The 19788-nt window shown below is 39.5% G+C and overlaps 4 protein-coding genes and 1 pseudogene across 4 annotated transcripts; 2 read left to right on the plus strand and 3 right to left on the minus strand.

The window, feature by feature from the left end:
- The first annotated feature begins 123 nt into the window (after positions 1-123).
- LOC137747831 (probable protein arginine N-methyltransferase 1.2) lies at positions 124-3176 on the plus strand. The gene is made up of 9 exons (XM_068487971.1): positions 124-455; positions 959-969; positions 1070-1225; positions 1355-1418; positions 1525-1667; positions 1914-2001; positions 2136-2251; positions 2362-2512; positions 2762-3176. Exons 1-9 carry the CDS (start codon positions 209-211, stop codon positions 2965-2967), a joined length of 1182 nt encoding a protein of 393 aa, XP_068344072.1. The 5' UTR covers positions 124-208; the 3' UTR covers positions 2968-3176.
- Positions 3177-3258: 82 nt separating this feature from the next.
- On the minus strand, positions 3259-5907 carry LOC137747832 (uncharacterized). Its single transcript, XM_068487972.1, has 7 exons — positions 5538-5907; positions 5328-5438; positions 4738-4806; positions 4363-4494; positions 3914-3991; positions 3697-3825; positions 3259-3613 (listed from the first exon to the last, which is right to left on the minus strand). Exons 1-7 carry the CDS (start codon positions 5742-5744, stop codon positions 3422-3424), a joined length of 918 nt encoding a protein of 305 aa, XP_068344073.1. The 5' UTR covers positions 5745-5907; the 3' UTR covers positions 3259-3421.
- A 1469-nt stretch (positions 5908-7376) lies between these two features.
- LOC137748435 (uncharacterized) lies at positions 7377-9817 on the plus strand. Its single transcript, XM_068488584.1, has 5 exons — positions 7377-8262; positions 8546-8598; positions 8689-8861; positions 8947-9098; positions 9187-9817. Exons 1-5 carry the CDS (start codon positions 7473-7475, stop codon positions 9615-9617), a joined length of 1599 nt encoding a protein of 532 aa, XP_068344685.1. The 5' UTR covers positions 7377-7472; the 3' UTR covers positions 9618-9817.
- A 1370-nt stretch (positions 9818-11187) lies between these two features.
- Positions 11188-14116, minus strand: LOC137746758 (pentatricopeptide repeat-containing protein At2g29760, chloroplastic-like; annotated as a pseudogene).
- A 709-nt stretch (positions 14117-14825) lies between these two features.
- On the minus strand, positions 14826-19069 carry LOC137748316 (protein NDL1-like). The gene is made up of 11 exons (XM_068488458.1): positions 18891-19069; positions 17335-17434; positions 17015-17112; positions 16783-16871; positions 16608-16668; positions 16442-16528; positions 16277-16354; positions 16131-16187; positions 15932-15987; positions 15700-15835; positions 14826-15579 (listed from the first exon to the last, which is right to left on the minus strand). Exons 1-11 carry the CDS (start codon positions 18948-18950, stop codon positions 15358-15360), a joined length of 1044 nt encoding a protein of 347 aa, XP_068344559.1. The 5' UTR covers positions 18951-19069; the 3' UTR covers positions 14826-15357.
- Positions 19070-19788: the final 719 nt, after the last annotated feature.

The following is a 19788-nucleotide window of genomic DNA, read 5'->3' on the forward strand; positions in this document are numbered from 1 at the left end:
GACGGTTGTTTGTACATGGAACTTCAAACGACGTCGTTTCATCAGCATGGACCGAAGTCTCGCGCCACTTGAAGTGGATAACGACCACCAACTCCTCACTTTACTACTTTTGGAAACAAAAAAAAAATCTCTAAACTTTATAAAAGCTTCTATCTGCGAGACCTGTAAGTACTCAAAAACCCCTCGCAAAACCCTAAATCCACTGTCAATGGGTCGCCGAAAGAACACCAACAACAGCGGCAGCAGCAGCAACCAGACTTCCGCGGCTGCGCGCTTCGGCCACCTCGACGAAGCTGTCAAAGACGTCTCCGAGAGCTCCAACCACGACGAGTCCATGTGCGACCCCGAGCTCCACAAGGCCGCCGATGAGTCAATGGGCGAGCCGGAGGTCTCCTTCGTCGAAGCCGATGGAAAGACCAGCGCCGACTATTACTTTGACTCCTACTCTCACTTTGGTAAAGAAAAAGGCATTCTTTCTTCGATTCTCTGTTTTTGGCTTCTGGGTTTTTGTTTGGATGTTCTGGAAACTTAGATAATGGGACTGGAAACGGGGGATTTTTTGTTTTCGTGATTGGGTTTTCGGTGTGGTTTCAAAAGTTTCGAACTTGGCTGCATTGATTTTGGAAGTTAACACTGTTGTGCTAGTTTTAGTTGATTGGGAACGTGGCTTTTAGGTGCAATGGAAGCAAGTAATAGAGCGGTATCGAATTTGCTTGCATTTTGTTCCGGACTCGGGTGTGGTTTTGGAAAGTTTCGACCTTGGTTGGATTTTGTTTTCGAAGTTAGATATTGTGTTTGTTTTAGTTGATTAGGAGCTGTGATTTTAAGTGCTAATGGCAGCAAGTAAAAGAGCGAGTCTCAAGATATCGATGCTTTGATTTATATTTTTTAATCTAATCTTGTTCTGTTTCGATGATGCTTCGAAAGGCTTATCTTTGAGTTTTCTTTTTGATTGCAGGTATTCATGAAGTAAGTGCATTGCGCTTGGATGCAAACCGGTTCTGTATTTCGTTCTTGTAACCTTTTGCTGATAGCGATTGTGTGCTCATTGACTGTTATTATGTTGCAGGAAATGTTGAAGGATTTAGTGAGGACTAAGACATATCAGAATGTTATCTATCAGAATAAGTTTCTAATAAAGGACAAGATTGTTCTTGACGTGGGAGCTGGGACTGGAATTTTGTCCCTGTTTTGTGCAAAAGCGGGTGCAAAGCATGTTTATGCGGTATGTTTTTGTTAATGAAAATGTTGTGAACAAATCAATTTCTTTGAATGCATAGTATTTTCCTATTTGTAATGTAATTTGGTTGTGTCTCCTTAATATTATTGATTTAACAAATTATTTTACCCACAGGTAGAGTGCTCCGACATGGCTGACATGGCAAAAGAGATTGTTGAAACTAACGGATATTCTAATGGTAAAGTTTTTGAAGATCATACATGCATGTAGCTCTGTTCAATCCCTTGAGATTGTTTTGACAAACTGAGTATTCTGCTTACTCATTCATTGTTTGATAAATGCAGTAATAACAGTTCTGAAGGGGAAGATTGAAGAACTTGAGCTTCCCGTCCCTAAAGTGGATATAATTATCTCTGAATGGATGGGATATTTCTTGTTGTTTGAGAATATGTTAAATACGGTCCTCTATGCTCGTGATAAATGGCTTGTAAGTAGTATTTACATTCCAAATTTGTTGTGTGTGATATGTTGGTCAAGAATACCTAAACCTCATGCAAACTATTCATTCAGTTGGGTGTGGCTTAGGTTCTTGTGATCCTTTTTGAGGGATATAGTCCATTGCAGTTGTAGTGTTTTGCGCTCCAAAACAATAATTTTACTTGCTGATCATTGCATAGAAAATATGGATCATGGCATAGTTTTTTTGAATGTTTTGTCGTTTGCTTGTTTGTAGGTAGATGATGGCATTCTACTGCCAGACAAAGCGTCTCTGTTTTTGACAGCTATTGAGGATGCAGAGTACAAAGAGGACAAGATAGAATGTATGTCTTTTGAATTCTTCTGCGTATCCGGTTTATCATCTGTGGAGGTTCAAATGGTCACACAAATGTACATGTAGCTTGCGGTGCATCTTGTTGATTTTTTGCTCCTTACCTCTTGTTTCATGTTATTCCAGTTTGGAACAATGTTTATAGCTTTGACATGAGCTGCATCAAGAAGCAAGCCATGATGGAGCCCCTTGTGGACACCGTTGACCAAAACCAGATTGTTACAAACAGTCAGCTACTCAAGGTGGGAAACACATATCCTGTTTTCACCCTGCTGCACTACATGAATTAATTCTTTCCCCTCTTTACGCTGTCAATCGTTTCCACTAATATTCTTCGGTTTTCTTCATTCAGACAATGGATATATCCAAGATGACTTCGGGAGATGCTTCCTTCACAGCCCCTTTCAAGCTTGTTGCTGAACGTGACGATTTCGTTCATGCTCTTGTAGCCTACTTTGATGTTTCATTTACGAAGTGTCATAAATTGATGGGCTTCTCCACAGGTCAATATCTTTGTGCCTTACCTCTTATTTTTATTCTCTGGTGCTCATAGGTTTCCTACGTATTCTAAAGCATTCTTCTTGTCCATTTAGTAAATTTGCTAAATTTCCTCAGTGTGGTGTTCTGCAACTCATGTTTTTTCAGTTAACTATGATGTGGTGTTTTCGGATGAAGTAAACTGTTATGTTTTTTTACAACCTCCTACTCTGTCGATAATCATATCTTTACTGACAAAGTGAAATGTAATGCAGGGCCAAGATCGCGGTCTACTCACTGGAAGCAAACTGTCCTGTACCTGGAAGATGTACTAACAGTATGTCAAGGAGAGTCAATTGTCGGAAGCATGACTGTGGCGCAAAACAAAAAGAATCCCCGTGATATTGACATAATGCTCAAGTATTCGTTAAATGGTCAACGATGCTCAGTCTCGAGGGTTCAATGCTACAAAATGCGCTAAGTTGCGTTTTGTTATTGTTCCATCAAGAAAGCAATCCATGATTGCAACAGACTCGAGGGTTGTGGATTGTTGCCTATGTGCTTCTAATGATTCATTTCTTAAATTGTGATGTCAAAATTTTGGTGCTAAAAGGTTTTGAATTGATCTATTTTACTTGATCTCGTGCAGTTCTATAAATCTCATCTGTTCTTTAAGATCTTAGGTTTTTCGATCCAAGTGACTTTTCGTTCGAAAAATGTTAATCTTTCTTGGCAAGAAAAGAACGTGAAAACTCGAGCGATGTAGCAGAAACTGATACAATTTCAATGAAAACAACGTAGCATAAAACCTCAAGCAGTTTTGTTTCCAACTTTTCCTCAATTTTGCCACTTAAATGTCAAAAGCATATTGATACAATTAACAAAAACCTGATTACCCTCTACTACCAACTCGTATGAATTCTGTGATTTGTGTTCTAAAGCTCTGCCTTGTTTCCCTTTGTACTCTTCTTCGAAGCCGGCTTTTTCAGTCCCCGCCACGTTTGCCGTACCCAGTTAGAGACTTTGTTTGCATGCTTCTTTAGTGTCTCTCTAGTCTTCGCGATTCCGGTGGTGATCTTCTGTTTCAAGTCATTCTTTGCGCTCTCTTTTTCTCTCATTATTTTTCCCTGTTAAATGAAAATTTTTAAACGCCGAAAGAAACAATGTGATTTTGGTTGGAGAATTTTTAAGGTTGGAATTTTGTATTTACCAAATTCGAGGGTAACCGAGTCTCATCATCGTCATCATCTTCATCATCAGCATCTTCGCCACCAAAATTATTCATGTTCATCAAATCATCTCTCGAGTACATTTTCATGCCCGGGGCTCCTGGCATGCCCTGAAGAACGGAAAAGCAGAATATAGCTCAAAATTCAGCACACTAGTGTCACCAGAGTGAAGTTTCTCAGCAATGCAAGAACAATTACCTCCATAGATTTCATCATCTTTTCCATTTCAGCTTCTTTTTCTGACTTGGCCACGAAAGCTTCCCCCGGAATCCTATTCTGGGACACAAAAGAAACTATTATGAGTATCAAAAGTAATTGTCTTGCTCAAGGAACAAGTTGCGCGTAGAGACTAGAGATTAACATGCATGCAAGGCAGAATCCACAAATCTCCATGTCAATCTTAATAGGGTATCAAATTTTATGGGTAATGGATAAAAAAGATACCATCGTTGGTCACGCATGAGCCTATAGTTGCACAGATCATATCGAAAATAATAGTACTTAGATGAAAACGCATGATAGTTGCATAATAGATCATATCAAAAATAAAAGTACTTAGATGGAAAAGCACAACATAGCACGATCCTTGCAAACACATTGCACAAAGAATGAACTGAATCGAATATCAAGTCAAAGAAAGCAGTTACCTTAGGAACTGGGGGAGGCTTGGTACTGCACGCTTTAGTTAGGTCCTTGCATAGATAATTAACCAATGAACCAAGGTCAGGCTTGGATGTATATAGATATTCGGCAACATCAGTATCAGAATACCCCAAAACCTGCAATATTCCGGATTAGCGCTTAGTTTAATTGTAACACAATAACTTAAGATCAATGCGGAAGGCCAACACCAAACGAAAGGATCAATTGTCATGCTAACATATCGCAGAGGTCACATTAAATTAAGAAATCATTTGACAGTTGACTTCTCTCAGTCAATTATACGGAAAAGGCAGTGAATCTAACTAGATTGGCTTCAAGGAACAATGTATTAGGAAGCGAAGTTACCCAGAAAACCTCACCTCCTGACAAGCTCGCTCAATTGTCTTGCATTCGGAGTTACACTGTCCTTCTGAACCTTGATCCACCAACTGAAAAGTCACAAATGATTTAGCAGGTGAGGACAATGAACAACAAAGTGTCGTTGTAAACGATACCCAACTTAAGTTTGTACAACTGCATCGACATTGTCATACTCGAGCTATAAACCCGGAGAGAAACAAAGTTTCTCCTTTCATATAACATCTATCCCCGATATCATCAAATACTACTAAATCCACCTACTGACAAGTCAAATGATTTAGCATGCGAGGACAATGAACAACAAAGTGTATTACAACGATACCCAACTTAAGTTTGTACAACTGCATCGACATTGTCATACGAGAGTTATAAACCCGCAGAGAAACAAAGATTCTCCTTTCATATAACATCCATCCCCGATATCATCATATACTACAAGCAATAATTTTTCTGATGAAAACACAGTAACAAGCAAAAGCACAGAACTTCGAAAACACCGTATCAAGCAAAAGCATAGAACTTCAAAAACACCAATTCATCAAGCAGATCTAAAACCGAAATCAAACCCAAAGCAAATGCAAATTCATACCTCCAACTTGTCTCCTTTCTCAACTATATCAATCTGCAAAATCCAATCCGCTTCCTGCTTCTTCAAATTGCATACATTCTCCGAAATCTCAATAATCTGATACTCCGAGATCTATCGCCATAAAAACAAACTACCCACAATCAAATTCAACACAAGGAGCAAAACCCATTAATCGAAATCTCAAACAAAAGCACTTCGAAATCTCAATACCTTCTTTGGGGCGATCTCAGCTCGCTTCTTCTCGACTTGCTGGTGCAGCTGAACTGCGAGCTTCTCGCAGACTTGGCATTTGATGAAAGGAATGTCTTCCTTCCTGGCGCCGGCCGCCGGCTTCTTAGCACACTCAGAGATTGGCACGCACGCTAACACGGCCAACAAGACTGAGATGGCTACTAGAATTTGCTTCAGCTTCGCCATAACTCTCTCTCTCCCCTCCTCTATTCCTCTCTCTAGAATTTGAAGAAGAAGGGAGAGTTGTCGATCAAGGAGTGAGATGTGCAGTTAGGTTGGTGGATCTTCTGAGAAGTTTTCACCAGAAAAGAAACGATCTTTATTGTTTATTTTGGCAGATTCAATCTTTCGTTTTGTTGAGTATAATAAATATGCAGTCGTGAAATCGATTTGCTTCGCTGCTTTACGTGTTTCTCAGCATCTGATTGGCTAGCCCGAGTAACGTATGTGGTGGGTTCCCCTTTTCAACCAATAGAGTATGAGATGACACGTCCCATGGTTGCCTTGAACCATCCCACTTTATCAAATGTCACCGTGTACTTTAATACGTTTGACTAAGTCAGACAAACGCGGTGTGGTTATCGTATTGTTTTTGTGTTTATTTTATTTTAATAGATTACGTCGTGTTAAATGTGTTATCTTAATAGACTTTCACAAGTAAGTCAATAAAAATTCGATTTATTAATGATTCGTGTGATTTCATGTCAAGTTAATAAGTCAAGTAAAAAATTATCATGTTTAATGTCTAGATCTGGCAAACGATATTTTACTGAATTCTTAACAAATGACCGAATAACTATCCGACTCGTTAATAGGTTAACTCAAAACCTGTTATTTTCGTATCGTTTTATATCAAGTTAACGGATTGTGCAAGATATTACCAGAGTTACTTTTGACTAGGAAATAAAAATGGACCACGTGTCATTAAATAACTTGTTTTTTTTGTTAAAATGACAACTGACATATGTTCAAATGAGAAAGTTCAAATACAAAGGTTAAAGAATGCTAGCATTTTTCATAGCAAGGTAATATAGCTTTTAGATTAAATTCCCTTTTCCTTGATTATCATTCTATCACGTTATGTTCAATTCCAATTATATTTAACATGTGTAATTATTTTCGGACAAAAACTCAAACAAAGAACGTATTGTCATAAAACCAAACTAATAACTGCTAATCGATCCTCATTTTTGTACGTGTAGTTATTTCTTAACTAATAATATACCTTAAGTTAGAAAAGTATTAACTATACAGTTCACAATATTATGATAATTGAATTAGTAATGCTACGAGACAGTGTAACAGTTATATTCGTTTTTGTATAAACAACATGAATAGTTAATTTTTTTTATTTTTTCTTTCGATAGTTGATAAATTAGGGACTAACTTATAAGAGATTTTAAGAGGGCCAAAATCACTTTTTAAAAAGAAGCAGATGAGAGGTTTTGGTAAAATCACTGGGCTTTGTCGACAAGCACATAAAAGAATTTTTTTTAGAGCGTTTTTGGAATTAGCCTTGAGTACAAATGTAAGTGAATAATGTAAAAATGTTAGAAGTGTTTCATGCAAATTGATTATTCTTCCATAATGCATTTAGCATGCTTTTGGAATTCAAGAACCATTTTATCAAAATCGTTTTCATTATTCTTCCAAAATGCATTTCAAATGTTTTTGGAACTCAATAATCATTTTATCAGAATTGTTTTCAATCATTTTTCAAATGAGTCCAAAGTATCTTATCAGATGCTTTAACTAATACGACATGTCGTAATATGAAACGGCGGTATCCCCTTAAACCCTAGACCGTTGGCTTCTCAACCGACCTTGTCATAGAATTAGGGTTTTTCTTCGGCACATCTCCTTCTTCATCACATTCCTCACTGAAACAAATTGGTCGCATTTCAGCATTCAACCATGGCTCTCGATGTAACCGGTTCCACAAATTCCCCAAATACACCAAACATCAAAACCCTAATCGGCAAAAACTACGACCTCAAGCTAACCCAATCAATCCAAAACCTTTTATCCGAAATTCCCAAGCAAAGCCCCAAACTCTCCGACTTTACAGAGGAATTCTACGAATTGATGCAAGCGCGAGTCGACCCGCCTCTCGAATCAACCTGGGTCTACGCGGCATTGGCCTTTCGCAGCCGGAATCATCCGAAAGACGACCCTTTGGACCGTGTATCGGCCGCAGAGGACTTGTTTCAGCTGCTGTCGATGTGCTCAGCTTCTTGCGGTTCTTCAAAGAGTGTCGCGCTGCTCGCTCCGGTGGTTTGCCAGGTGTACAATGCGTGTGTTGATTTGTTTAAGAGGGACTTGTCATTGAAGAGAGAGAAGAAAGTGATGAGAAAGGTTAGGGATTTTGTGGGAACGATTCTTGGCTATATAAATCTGTGTTCTTTCGAAGATTCGGGTGAGAGTGACAGTTTGATTATGCCTTTTTCGGGCTTAATTCGTGTTTGGATGAACTCAAATGAGGGGTTGGAGTCATTCTTGCCCTTAGTGAGTAGTGACATTTTTGGAGGGCTTAGTGAGGGAGAATGTGATGTGAATTACTTGGCTGGAGTTGTTATTGCGGAGGTGTTTTTGTTGAAACTCTGCTTGGATTCCAAAGTCGGGACTTCAGGGAAGGAGTTGGAGAAGGAGTTAAGCACTTGGGCTATCGGTTCCATTACAAAGTTTGGGAACTGCTACCTTTTCGGTTAGTGTTATTTAACTTTTGCCTGCATTAGAGTACATTACATGGTTTATTATAGTGAAGGCATGATTTCTGCATAAACTTAAATGGCTGAGGATCGTTTGCGCCGAAAATGTTGAGGGAAGACATTAAGATTAAGTGTTATTATCGTTATCGTGTATGAACTTTTTTATGTTGCTGCTTTGCTGATTTTCGGGCTGTCATATAAATTTATACATTCCTTCTGTTTCATTGATTTCAAGTCACTGCATGCCTTGTTCTAACATCCTTATATGTGTGTCCATAGATGTCCTTCTGAGGATTCTGCTGGAGAAGACTTTGCCTTTTACCTCTCTATTGGTTAGTATCCCTCCTTTCCGTTCGGTAGTTTTCTATCCATTGATGTGATCTTAAATTAAAGAGCATAACACGTTAAATTTCTATATGCAGAGTTCTGAAGGTGAAGTTTTGTTGAGAAAAGTGCTGTATGATGCTATCGTATTGGTCGAGTATTCATTCCTCAACCCTGAGCCTGAGAGAGCGATTTACGTACCTGCTGAGCTCATGAAAAGTATTGCCATGGAAAGATTGATTGTTGCTCATGAAGCAGTGGAGTATTTTAGGTACGTAAAGAACAATTACATTTCATCTTCTTGTTTAGATTGTAATGGAACACTTTCGGAAAATCTCACTACTGGCTTGCTTCAGGGAGAACGGGGATCAGAGGAGAACCGTCTCTTATGTAACTGCATTTTCTGGTTCCCAGTTACCTTCTCAAATAATTAAATGGGTAAAGAAACAGATTTATGTGGATGATGGTGCGATCAAATCAGTGGGAACTTCGCCTAAAGCTCTTATAAGTAAGTGATTATACTTGTTCCCCTTTGTGGTGAATCAACTTTGTATGTTTTTATTAAAGCTCTCTCTAATATTGATCTAATTCTCCAGAATGGCTTCTTAACCTTGAGGATCGGGGCTTAAAATTATTTGATGATAGCATTGCGAAGTTTCGCACCAAACTGGCTCTTGATATTTCCAAATCAGACTCCTTGCGGCCTGCTTCTAATTTGGAGGAACAGAAAGTGGATGATGATCTTCTTTTTTACATAGATAACAAGGGAGAAGATGAACATAGAGATGAGGAAGATGAAAAGGTGAACGCATCCATAGCTGCCACGCATACAATGTCATCATCGGAAAAAAGAGGAAGAAAGCGGAAAGGGAAAAAAGCTGAGAAGAAAGAGAAGATAAAGTTTGTGAAGTATGACCTTCGTCCTAAAGCTGACTCAGCTGATGGGAGGCCCTCACTTATCAACAATGATAGCATAAACAGTGGGAGTGAAGCTGAGAATCCACCTTCTGATGAGGATACAGACTGAGAAGATCAGGTCATTGCTTGGGAGATCCATGAAAAAGTGTAATTCCGTCGGACGTCCCTGTCCCGTTCCTGTTTTGTTGTTGTTTTAGTAGCTATTAGATGGGGCATGTCACATTTTTGGTGCAACTTATTTTTTTGATGGAACATATAACATTTGTTGTGCAATAGTTAGGAATATAAACATCTTGGTGAAGCATAAAATTTTGGTGCTACTTTAGAGTCGGAAGACCGAAAATGTCGTATTGTTCTTTGAGATCGAGTCATTTATTCTAGTTCGAGTTTGGGAATTCCTGTCGAATGAAGGGGGAAAATTCGACCGGAGGGCAAACTGCCTTGGAAGTGTAATTAGGTTGTAAGCTCCAATTTATGAAGATTTAACCAGTCAAAATGATCAGGGTAAAACAATTAACGTAATCAATGGTAAAAAATAAATGAAATTGGATTAAAGATCTACAACATCCAATGAATATATACAATAAAACTCCGTAGCAGCTTAATCTTGGTGCCGAGCGGCGGTCGGGAACTTGTGATTTTTGCTGAACACACCGCGAAGTACCTTTCTTGCGTATTCTTGATACTTTCTGAATAGTCTGGATTCTACCGTCGAGGTTCTGAGGCGGACCTTTATGTAGCACGCGGCTTTCCAACTTAACGTAGCATAACACCGAGCAGCTGCAGATATAGTGCTTGTATCTGACTTGCTGTTTGGTCAACACAACCCGGGCTTTCTGCGCTTAGACGGCTGCCAGGCTTTTCTTTTACACAGGTGAGGTACACTGTACAGACGTGCTTGGATGTGCCATTCTATCAACTTCACTAACCAGGCAACTCATTCTCTAGACAGGGTACTGCTTGCTCGAACTGTATCTGATTCTGGAACTTCGGAAGAACAACGAACCTCCTGTAGAGATGCATAGCATACTCATCGCTCCACCTGCCGAGCGGATGCTCAGCATATAGGGCACACAAGTATCAATCCATGAGCACGTTCGCCTAAGCTCATTTACATACCATACCATGATTAATAAAGAGACGGAAGTAGTTTATAACATAGTTTGCACAAAAAAGTTGACAACCTCAAGGACTCTGCCATGTCTTTAACAGAAGCACAAGATCATCAGGAGAATCGACGCAGCTCCCAACAGCAAGAACTATGGTGAAGTTCTGAAGAGAGACGAACAATTCAATTATTCTTCCAAAAACATTTAAGATTCTAGAAACAAAGCTAATGGAAATGCACCCAACGAAAACCATCTACAGACCTCGTGGCAAGGAGCATTGAGATATGATAAATGCAAATTTAGCGCAGGAAGCTGCCGCTTCAGGACAAAAAGGACTTTGAACGGGGCATACCTGCTAATTTTATCAATAGATTGGGAACCATAATTTTTTTAATTTTCTAATTATGCTTTGAGAAAAGAATCAAATAATATGTTGAGAAGCAGTACTCTGATAAGATTAGGGCGGAGTTCCTTCGGTATGAAACTGTGGCTCCGTTCGTAACGAGGAAAGTGATTGGAATTCGCTGTGGGTGAACCCCCTATACAGGTCATAGAGCTTCTAATGCCATATCACCAGAAGCCCTTACAGGAGCAAGTTCCATTCTTAAAATGATGAAACCGCCTGATGTTGCGAACAACTATTTCCCGATTTGTGACATCTGAGACGAGCTTCATAATGTCATGGCAATCGCCACAGATGCGTAGATTTTTAAAAATCCGAATAGTTTTTGGATGATTGGTACTTATAAGGGCAAAACCAAGAGCCAACCTTTCACTATGATATTGGAGCTGTTCTTTTTTTTCTTTTTCAGTGATATCATGAAGCACGTCTTCTGTTTCCGGTATATAACCTAATGAAGTTAGCTTTTAGCCTAGTTCCTCAATTTCAAATGAATATCCCCGATTCTTGGATGCATACCAACAAAAATGTTGACTTGACCATCAACCTCAACCCAGCTACAACCGGGTTCTTTTTTAACACCCTGACTCTGCATTAATTTCCTGACTTTGCTAACATCGTCCCACCTGCCTTTGACTGCAAAGATATTAGATAGCAAGATATATGTTGAATCCATCTCAGGTTTAAGCTCAAAAAGTTTTCTTGCAGCTGTTTCACCAAATTCGACATTTCCATGCATCTTACAAGCACCAAGAACAGTCTCCCAAATAATGGCATATGGTGTTAGTTCCTCTGTCTCGATGAAGCTTTCAATCTCATTAAACTTTCCAGCCCTGCCGAGAATATCAACCATACAAGCATAATGCTCAATTGTAGGAGTGATCCCGAAAAAATTGCTCAGAGAATCAAAGTGCCTTTTCCCTTCTTTGACTATACCCAGGTGGCTGCATGCAGAAAGAACACCAATGAAGGTCATCTCATTTGGTATGGCGCCTTCATCCAACATTGTCGAAAACGCTTCAAGACCCTTCTCTCCTTGCCCATATTGGGAATATCCGCATACCATGATATTACATGCCACTGTATCTCGTGAAAGCAAACCCTCAAAGATATCCTCAGCATCACTTATGCACCCACATTTTGAGTACATATCAACAAGTGCACTAGTAACAAACAAATCTTCCAGATGCCCACTCTTAATTACCACATAGTGGAGCTGCCGCCCATTTTCCAGCATAGCTGTACAGGAGCAAGCACTCAAACAGCCAGCAATGCTGAACTCGTTTGGCTTCACACCTTCTTGTTGCATCTTATTGAAGCAAGCAACAGATTTCTCTGCTTGATCAGTTTGTGCACAACCAGTAGTGATGACTGTCCAAGTGAAGAGGTCTCGATTACTCAATTTATTGAAAGCTTTCACAGCATCTTCCACGAACCTGCCTTTGGCATACATGTCAATGAGAGCTGTCCCAACAAAGTCATTATCATCGAGGTTAGTTTTGATACTATGGCAATGTACTTGTTTTCCAAGGCCTACATCCAAGAGGATAGAGCAAGACCTTAAAACCTTCGACAAACATTTGGTGGAAGACTCTTGGCCCTAGGTCAGATAATTCAAGATTGTGCGCTCCAGATAAAAGGGCATTCCATGAAATCAAATCAGGGTTTGTCATAGCCTTAAAAATCTGAGCACCATCTAGAAAACGCCCACTTTTAATATACATTGTGATTAGAGCATTGCTGACTGAAATATCAGTATCACAACCATATTTCCACACAAAAGCATGGATACTTTCACCAAAATGAAGGTCTTGGAGATCAGTGGCAGCACTAATGATACTAGAATGAGTAAATTTATTTGATGAGATGCCTGTGCTTATCATTTCACGAAATAGCTGAGGCACTTCTTGCCATTGCCCTTGTTGATCAAGGCAAGAGATAACTGCACTCCAGGCCACTACATCAGGTTTTTCAATCATCCTGAATGCTTTTACCGCATCGACTGCCATCCCACACTTCGAATACATATCAACGAGACTGCAACCCAAGAATTCATCCATCTGAAACCCAATTTTGACTACTAGAGAATGCAAAAACTGACCTCTCTCAAATTTCCCGAGTTCGCACGACCTTTGAGGACAGGGGACAAGGTGGACTTGCTCAACCTGATTTCTGATTCCGTCATTCTGCAAAACAATTCCTAAACTTTATTTCCGTCACCTTCCTGAGCATGCCCATTCAGCAGTGCATTCCATGATACCACATCCTGCTCAGGCATACAAAATAACACTCTATCTGCAAGTTCCATATCACCACATTTTGCATAAAGACCGACTAAACCAGAACCAACAAACCATCTGAAAACAACCCTAGTTTCACTGCTTCAGTATGCAACTGTTTCCCAAAACCTAAATCGGAGCACAAAGAACATGCTTTCAATCCAGTCGCCAATGCAAAGTCATTTGCTTTTGTACCATCTTTCTTCATCTCACAGAACAATTTAACAGCATCAACACCAGAACCTTCAACTACAAACCCTTGAATTAAAGAAGTCCACGACACAACGTCCCTTTCAGGCATCACATCAAGAACTTTACGTACGTACCCAGCGTCCCCACATTTTGCATAATCATTAACCAAAGAAACCCACAAATGCAAATCTGGATCAATCCCTTCTTTTATCACCTGCCCATGAACAGCCTTCCCCTCATTCAAAGACCTTAGCGAAACACAGGTACGAAGCATCCCAGAATAACGCATAAGCCTCTTTTTGGTATCGAAAATTAGAAGCCCGGCAGATTTCACATTGTTCCCTGCTATTTCATGATTAGATGAATTGCCATTATCTAATCTTACTTGACGAAGCTGAGTCTCAGAGTTTGGGGCATTTTCAAGAGACGAAACACTAATGGGGTTTGAATCAATCACCTCCAGAGCAGCACAACACAAAGGCTTTAAATGGGCAGAGAGAAATAGTGACCTGGAAACTGGACTAAGCTTGTTATGCAATCGAACCGCGGACGAGGATCTTGGGCAAATGGGCAACAAGAGGCTCCGTAAAGCAGGCGACATTCCAAGACCAATTAAGTCACATTCCATCTGTCTGAAACAGTTTTCAATTACCAAACAAATCAAAGTAAAGGGCATTACAGGTGCCACCAGGACGGTGACGGATGAATGCCGGCGACGGTGCTCACCGGCTTTCGCAACAGCTCGTGCACCACCCCCCCCCCCTCCCTTTTTCTCCCGGGTAGGGTAGGGTTTAGGGTTCTACTCGGAAGACTTGGAAGTCTTAAACACCAACTGTTCTCGCGGGTAATTGTAGGCGCCTGCCGGCTTTGTTTTGTCTGGATAAGATGACATGGCGGGAAACGATATCGTCTGAAAGCAAAATCCGGTCCTTACGTGTGGGATCATTTGACACCGTTAGATGAAATCCAACGGTTGCAATTCTCAAGAAATTTGGCACCCAAATTTTCCTTGTTCCCCCAACTTTTAATGAATTTTATAAATTTTAGCCATGAATAAATTGAAAATTCGACTGTTTACCCGAAAAACCTAATTATTATTCGGCGGGAAGCGACCGAACGTGCCTCGCGTAGTTTAGCAGAAGAAGATATACTCACAAGTACAAGTTCGGCCAATCAGGACACCTTGGAGGAACGGGCATTCGAACACTGAATTTTGTGTGCAAGGATGAATGCCCGTAACTACTTGAACTACAAGGCACAAGCCAACTGTATTCATGATTTAGGTTCGTAAATGTATTAATGATTAGACACATAATAAGAGAGAGAGATTGTGTGAATGAATGGGAAGAGTTCTTCCCCTTTGTTATTGATTTCTCGTCATCATAAATAAAAAGTCAATCCAATTTGTTTATGAAATTTACAGAGACATCTCCCAAATGAATGAATGAAAAGAAACGCTAAGGGAACTCTCAAAATACTCTTTACAGACTCTCTGTCACCTTATGTTTTTAGCATAATGTTTTATAATATTGACACGGAAATTGACGTTAGACTGTGAGGTGGCAGAAAGTCCATTGAGTGTTTTACTTGGGAGTCCCCTTAGCATTTCTCAAGAATGAAAGTCTCCCTCCTTATGACTGACTACAAAAGAATGAACCAAAGTATCCTCCCTCCCTACTATTTAATAATCCCCTTCTGTATCTACACCAACCTCTCCCCCTCTCCCTCCGGCCGCTTCTTCTTCGTCTACCCTTTTCCTTCTTAATCAATGAAAGATATAACAAATAACCAAAAAATGAAGCAACTTCTCGGAACCTAACATTCACATCGCACTGCATTGTTTCCAATTTTCTGCCTGCCTTCCAACAGTCATAGGCTGAGTGAAACACGGGTCTTTATTGGTTTTAGTTTCAAGCCCATGCTTTCTGGGGAGAGAAGCTCCGGGGAGATGCAAGATGGGCTGAGCGGGCTCCTAGGGCTGTCGCTGAAATGGCATGGCCGGTACAGGCCATACCCCATGAAGAAGTATTCCATTGGTATCAACATTGCATGTGGCTGCTCCTCTGTTACCATGGATCCACAAGCCTGGACCTGCATTAACAACCACATCCATCCATTATTGAACACGCTCTTCTGATTCTTTTCACAATCGTATGCACGTCTACTGATGAACGTACAAAAACAAGCGAAACAGAAAAAGAGTGAACGTACCTCTACTAAGGCACTATATCTCCTGTCCAACTTTGAGGTCATGTGGAGAGCCTCAGAATGGAAGGGAGAGCTATCCCCAACAAAAATAAGCGTGCGACACCTTAGCGATTTTAACCCTTCGGTTATGTCAGGTCTCCTGCAAGTAGTGAAAGAGTAAAGTTACAGCACAGCAAGATACATTGCACTTATCTCTGCGGAGGGAAAACAAGAAAACAACTCCAGCACTATTTACCGATTGATTGCTTGAAGAAATCTCCAAACGTTTAAGCTCTGCCTCTCTTCCAGCAACTGAAGAAGTAAACTTTCCAAGTGAATCAAACAGATAAAGCCATTTGAAAATCCAATAATTAAAAAACACAAAAAAGAAGAAGAAAAAAGGACAAAAAATTGCTATGAAGGTAAATGATTTTTAAATAAGCTGAAGCACTGACTTTTCTGCACGCTTGAACTATATCTGACTCTGGAACTTCAACACTACCACGAACATCCTGTCGAGATACATAAATACTCATCACTCAATCTACCAAATATAGTAGAAGGGGGGGAAAAAAGGCACGTTGAAAGAGCACAGCAGTACCTTACTGAAGTAGCGCTGAAGCAAACACTCTTTTAGCAAGCCACACATGCCATAGAAATATAGCATATTCGACATCACCTACGGATTACAACTAATCATAGGTAAAATATTTTGATATTTTAAAATTTACTCATAAACATAACAGCTAGGTTTAGAAAAAGGAACCTTATTATAAAACCATTCTGTCCAAGAGGGTTCTTTGCATAAAGGGGATACAAGTATCAATCCAAGGACACGCTCCCTATATTTCATCTATAAGGAAAAGCCTGATCAGTGAACCGAGATAGAAATTTTTTTTAAACATAGTTGCAAACAGTTTTAAGGCACTTACAGCAAAAAGAGAAAGGATATAAGCACCCGCTGTCACCCCCATGCACATAACCGCCCCAAGCCTGCACAAAGAGATTTTAGTGCAATCAGAAACTAGTCACCCAATCGCTGTGCACGATCCCGTCAGAGAAAATAACAATAGAACATGAAAATGACGACAGTGTGTTGGTCGTTACCCAAAATAATTGAGAACCTCAAGGATCTGATCTGCCAAGTCATCAACTGAAGGCACAGGATCATCTGGACAAATTGAAGCAGCTCCTAACTGCAAGAACTCTTGTGAGAATTCCAAAGAGAAACTATGTGAATAATGGCGTTCAGTTACATAAAGTATTTTTTTTCATAAAAAATATATGATTTTATAAAAAGATATAATCAAAATTCACTTGAAGCAAACCATTTACAGACCTCATGGCCAGGAGGACTGATATGATATATGCAGAAGTTGTGGAGCAGCAAAGAAGCCGCTTCCGGACAAAAGAATAACCCTTGGAAACAAGATACATCTGCTCCATTGAACAAAATAAACAGAAAACTTAAGAATAAATATTCTAATAATGTTAAGAAGAAGCAAATAAACATACATATATTAAGAGCTTTGATGTCCACTGAGAAAATAATGTACTAGCATTTTATCAGCAAGAACAGCAAAGGGTAAAACTCAGATTGCCATTTCAAACAATGAAAAATGGAACCAGGACAATCAATAGACTCTCTATCACACTTACGATTTAGAGCTAAATCAGGATAAGTGATAAGTGAAGGCTTCTCTTGGTCACCATACACGATAACGGATACAGAACCACGGCCAGTTCGAATAAAATGTTCCTGAGGATTAAAAAACATGACAAATGAGTTGCAGATTAACAACTACATGTAATTGTTAAAGCAAATAGAACTATTTTACTACCATGATATTCTATATATGATATGCTAAAACATTTTACCCTCGAGATATCTACTGTTTCTTATCTATAATCCGAATAAGAGAAAGAAAAAAAACCCAGGAATCCAGCTTTTCCAGATAATTTTATTCCCTAAAGAGCTTCCCATGTGCACAACTCACCTGCCTCGTCTTTAAAATAACTTTGTGAAAATTAGATGAAACAAATAAGTGGTTCAATCATTTAAATTTTTTGAAAAATGAAGAAAAGAAAGTGGTGACAGTTAAAAAGAGAAGCATGGAATCAAATACATGAAAGAAAACGACTTCGAAAAAAAAGGATATAGATGACTTGTTAGAGCAACAACTCGACTTGTTAAGAGAGTAGAGAAGTAAGACAAAGGAACGTGTAACTTTGGTTTCGTCAATAGATAGTAAAGGACTTTGAATAAACCACGGAGATGGACTCATCGAAGCAACCCGCTTTTTGCCAACAAAGAACATCACATAAGAAGTAAAGAACCGAAAAAGAAAAAACATAGCAAACTAGAAAAGAGCAAAAGAAAGTGAATGAGAAAAGATAAAACCCCGTATTACCGAGTTGACGCTGAATTCCAAAGAAATCAACAAAAGGGTCTAAATCGATACTTTGGGCACTAAATTTTATCCCAAACATTCAACTATTCGCATAAAAGTTCGAAACTCGAACAATAACACAATGAGATCAAAATAAAAGGAGAATGGAAAAGAAAGGAAACTTCACCATCACAACGAACCAGGTGATGTTAACATATACAAATCCCAGACACAGAAATGCGCACGAAAATGGAAAGAATTCGATGTACCTATAACGGTAAAAACCAATGTAGAAAGAAAATTGAAATCTAGCAAATACGTCACGCTTAGATCTAGAAATTACCAGTTCTATATCTCCAGCATCCCAAAAATTAAGTTTTTCGCAAAACCGATATCAAGAAACCTTTGAAACTAAATTGTTCTAATGTTCTTTTCACTTAATCAAAGCCAAATTAGTCGTCGCTGTCAAATGCCACAGGCCCACAGAGGACTTGTGGCAGGGAAACAACCCAGAATACAAATTTTACAGAAATGCAGCTTTCCCATCAATTTTCCCTCGTTTTCTCGGCAACCAAACAGTAAATAACTCCAAAAATTCAATGGATTCCAACACCAATTTTCCAGAATCCGAACCCAAGAACAAAAATGCGGAAATTCAAATTTTGCAATAGATAAACTAAAAACATCTGGAGCCAATGCCAAACAGCTCCCAATCAATTACCCCAACCTCTCATCTCGCCAACCCAAAATCCCAAAGCAAAAGGGTCAAAAACAACAGATAAAAAAATTTAAAAAAATTCAATCTTTGAAGTATAAAGCTCGAACCTTTCCACCGAGATAGATCTTCTCCATATCGAGGGAGACGGCGTCGTTTGGTTCAGCCATGAATTGCACTCAGCGCGTCTCCCAAACAGCCCCTCCTCTCTTTCTCCTACCCAGAGTTTCTCTCTCCTCCTTTTCTTCAAGAATTAGTAAGCCTCTGGCTTCGCTGTGGCTTATATACAAAGCCACTTCCCCCCCCCCCCCCCTCTCTCTCTCTCTCTCTCTCTCTCTCTTCTTTCACTCTCTCTCTCTCTCTCTCTCAACCGAAAAAACAACCTGCGGTTAACCACCACCGACGCTCGCAACGCCTAATCCGTCCTAACGGAATTTTCAAGTCGTTAAAATGTATTTTACCCGCTGTCAAATTCTGGCATACGGCGCCGTATCTGTTAACTTTTTCGCGGCGATTGGATTTACCGTAATTAGATGCTCGTTTTACGGTTCCGGATTTACAGCTTCGTTACTTTGACTTGAGAGCGAGATGATGATAGTGGCATTCCTCCTACCTTATCATTGTCTGTTTGACTGAAAGTGTTTGGTGTCCTAGTAACGTGGACGCCTTTCATTGGATGGTCTTTCCTGTGGGTCCCATGTGGGCCATGCATTTTTTTTTTTTTGTTTATATGAAGAAAAAAATAGAGAATTCTAACAAAAATAAATAAATAAATAGTTGTGGTACATGGTCTTGGGGCACTTTGAAGTTGCAATTGCTTTGTCTTTCATCTGACTCAATGATTAACCATGCTACCTTAATCATGATTTTGATGGAACATCTTTTTCTTTATCACATTTTTTGCATCTTACTCACTTGTTAATTATAATTTGAAACATCTATATAAGTTTCTTGTTTAATTTTGATGAGTTATTTCGTCTAGTCCGTAATAGTGTGATTTGCAAGAAA

This window comes from Pyrus communis, chromosome 10 (genome assembly GCF_963583255.1).
Source record: "Pyrus communis chromosome 10, drPyrComm1.1, whole genome shotgun sequence".
NCBI classification, from domain to species: Eukaryota; Viridiplantae; Streptophyta; class Magnoliopsida; order Rosales; family Rosaceae; genus Pyrus; species Pyrus communis.

Bases quoted from the DNA above. Each gene is read 5' to 3' on its own strand.
- LOC137747831 (XM_068487971.1), top strand. From the start codon at position 209: ATGGGTCGCCGAAAGAACACCAACAACAGCGGCAGCAGCAGCAACCAG. The intron at 2,002-2,135 runs GTATGTCTTTTG...ATGTTATTCCAG, and splicing joins CAAAGAGGACAAGATAGAAT to TTTGGAACAATGTTTATAGC. The intron at 2,513-2,761 runs GTCAATATCTTT...AATGTAATGCAG, and splicing joins ATTGATGGGCTTCTCCACAG to GGCCAAGATCGCGGTCTACT.
- LOC137748316 (XM_068488458.1), bottom strand. From the start codon at position 18,950: ATGGCTGAACCAAACGACGCCGTCTCCCTCGATATGGAGAAGATCTAT. The intron at 17,435-18,890 runs GTTCGAGCTTTA...TTTAATCCTCAG, and splicing joins AGATCTATCTCGGTGGAAAG to GAACATTTTATTCGAACTGG. The intron at 17,113-17,334 runs GTAAGTGTGATA...TCAATGGAGCAG, and splicing joins TCCTGATTTAGCTCTAAATC to ATGTATCTTGTTTCCAAGGG.
- LOC137748435 (XM_068488584.1), top strand. From the start codon at position 7,473: ATGGCTCTCGATGTAACCGGTTCCACAAATTCCCCAAATACACCAAAC. The intron at 8,599-8,688 runs GTTAGTATCCCT...TTCTATATGCAG, and splicing joins TGCCTTTTACCTCTCTATTG to AGTTCTGAAGGTGAAGTTTT. The intron at 9,099-9,186 runs GTAAGTGATTAT...CTAATTCTCCAG, and splicing joins TTCGCCTAAAGCTCTTATAA to AATGGCTTCTTAACCTTGAG.
- LOC137747832 (XM_068487972.1), bottom strand. From the start codon at position 5,744: ATGGCGAAGCTGAAGCAAATTCTAGTAGCCATCTCAGTCTTGTTGGCC. The intron at 3,992-4,362 runs GTAACTGCTTTC...TTTGTGTCCCAG, and splicing joins AGCCTCCCCCAGTTCCTAAG to AATAGGATTCCGGGGGAAGC. The intron at 3,614-3,696 runs GTAAATACAAAA...TTCATTTAACAG, and splicing joins CTCGGTTACCCTCGAATTTG to GGAAAAATAATGAGAGAAAA.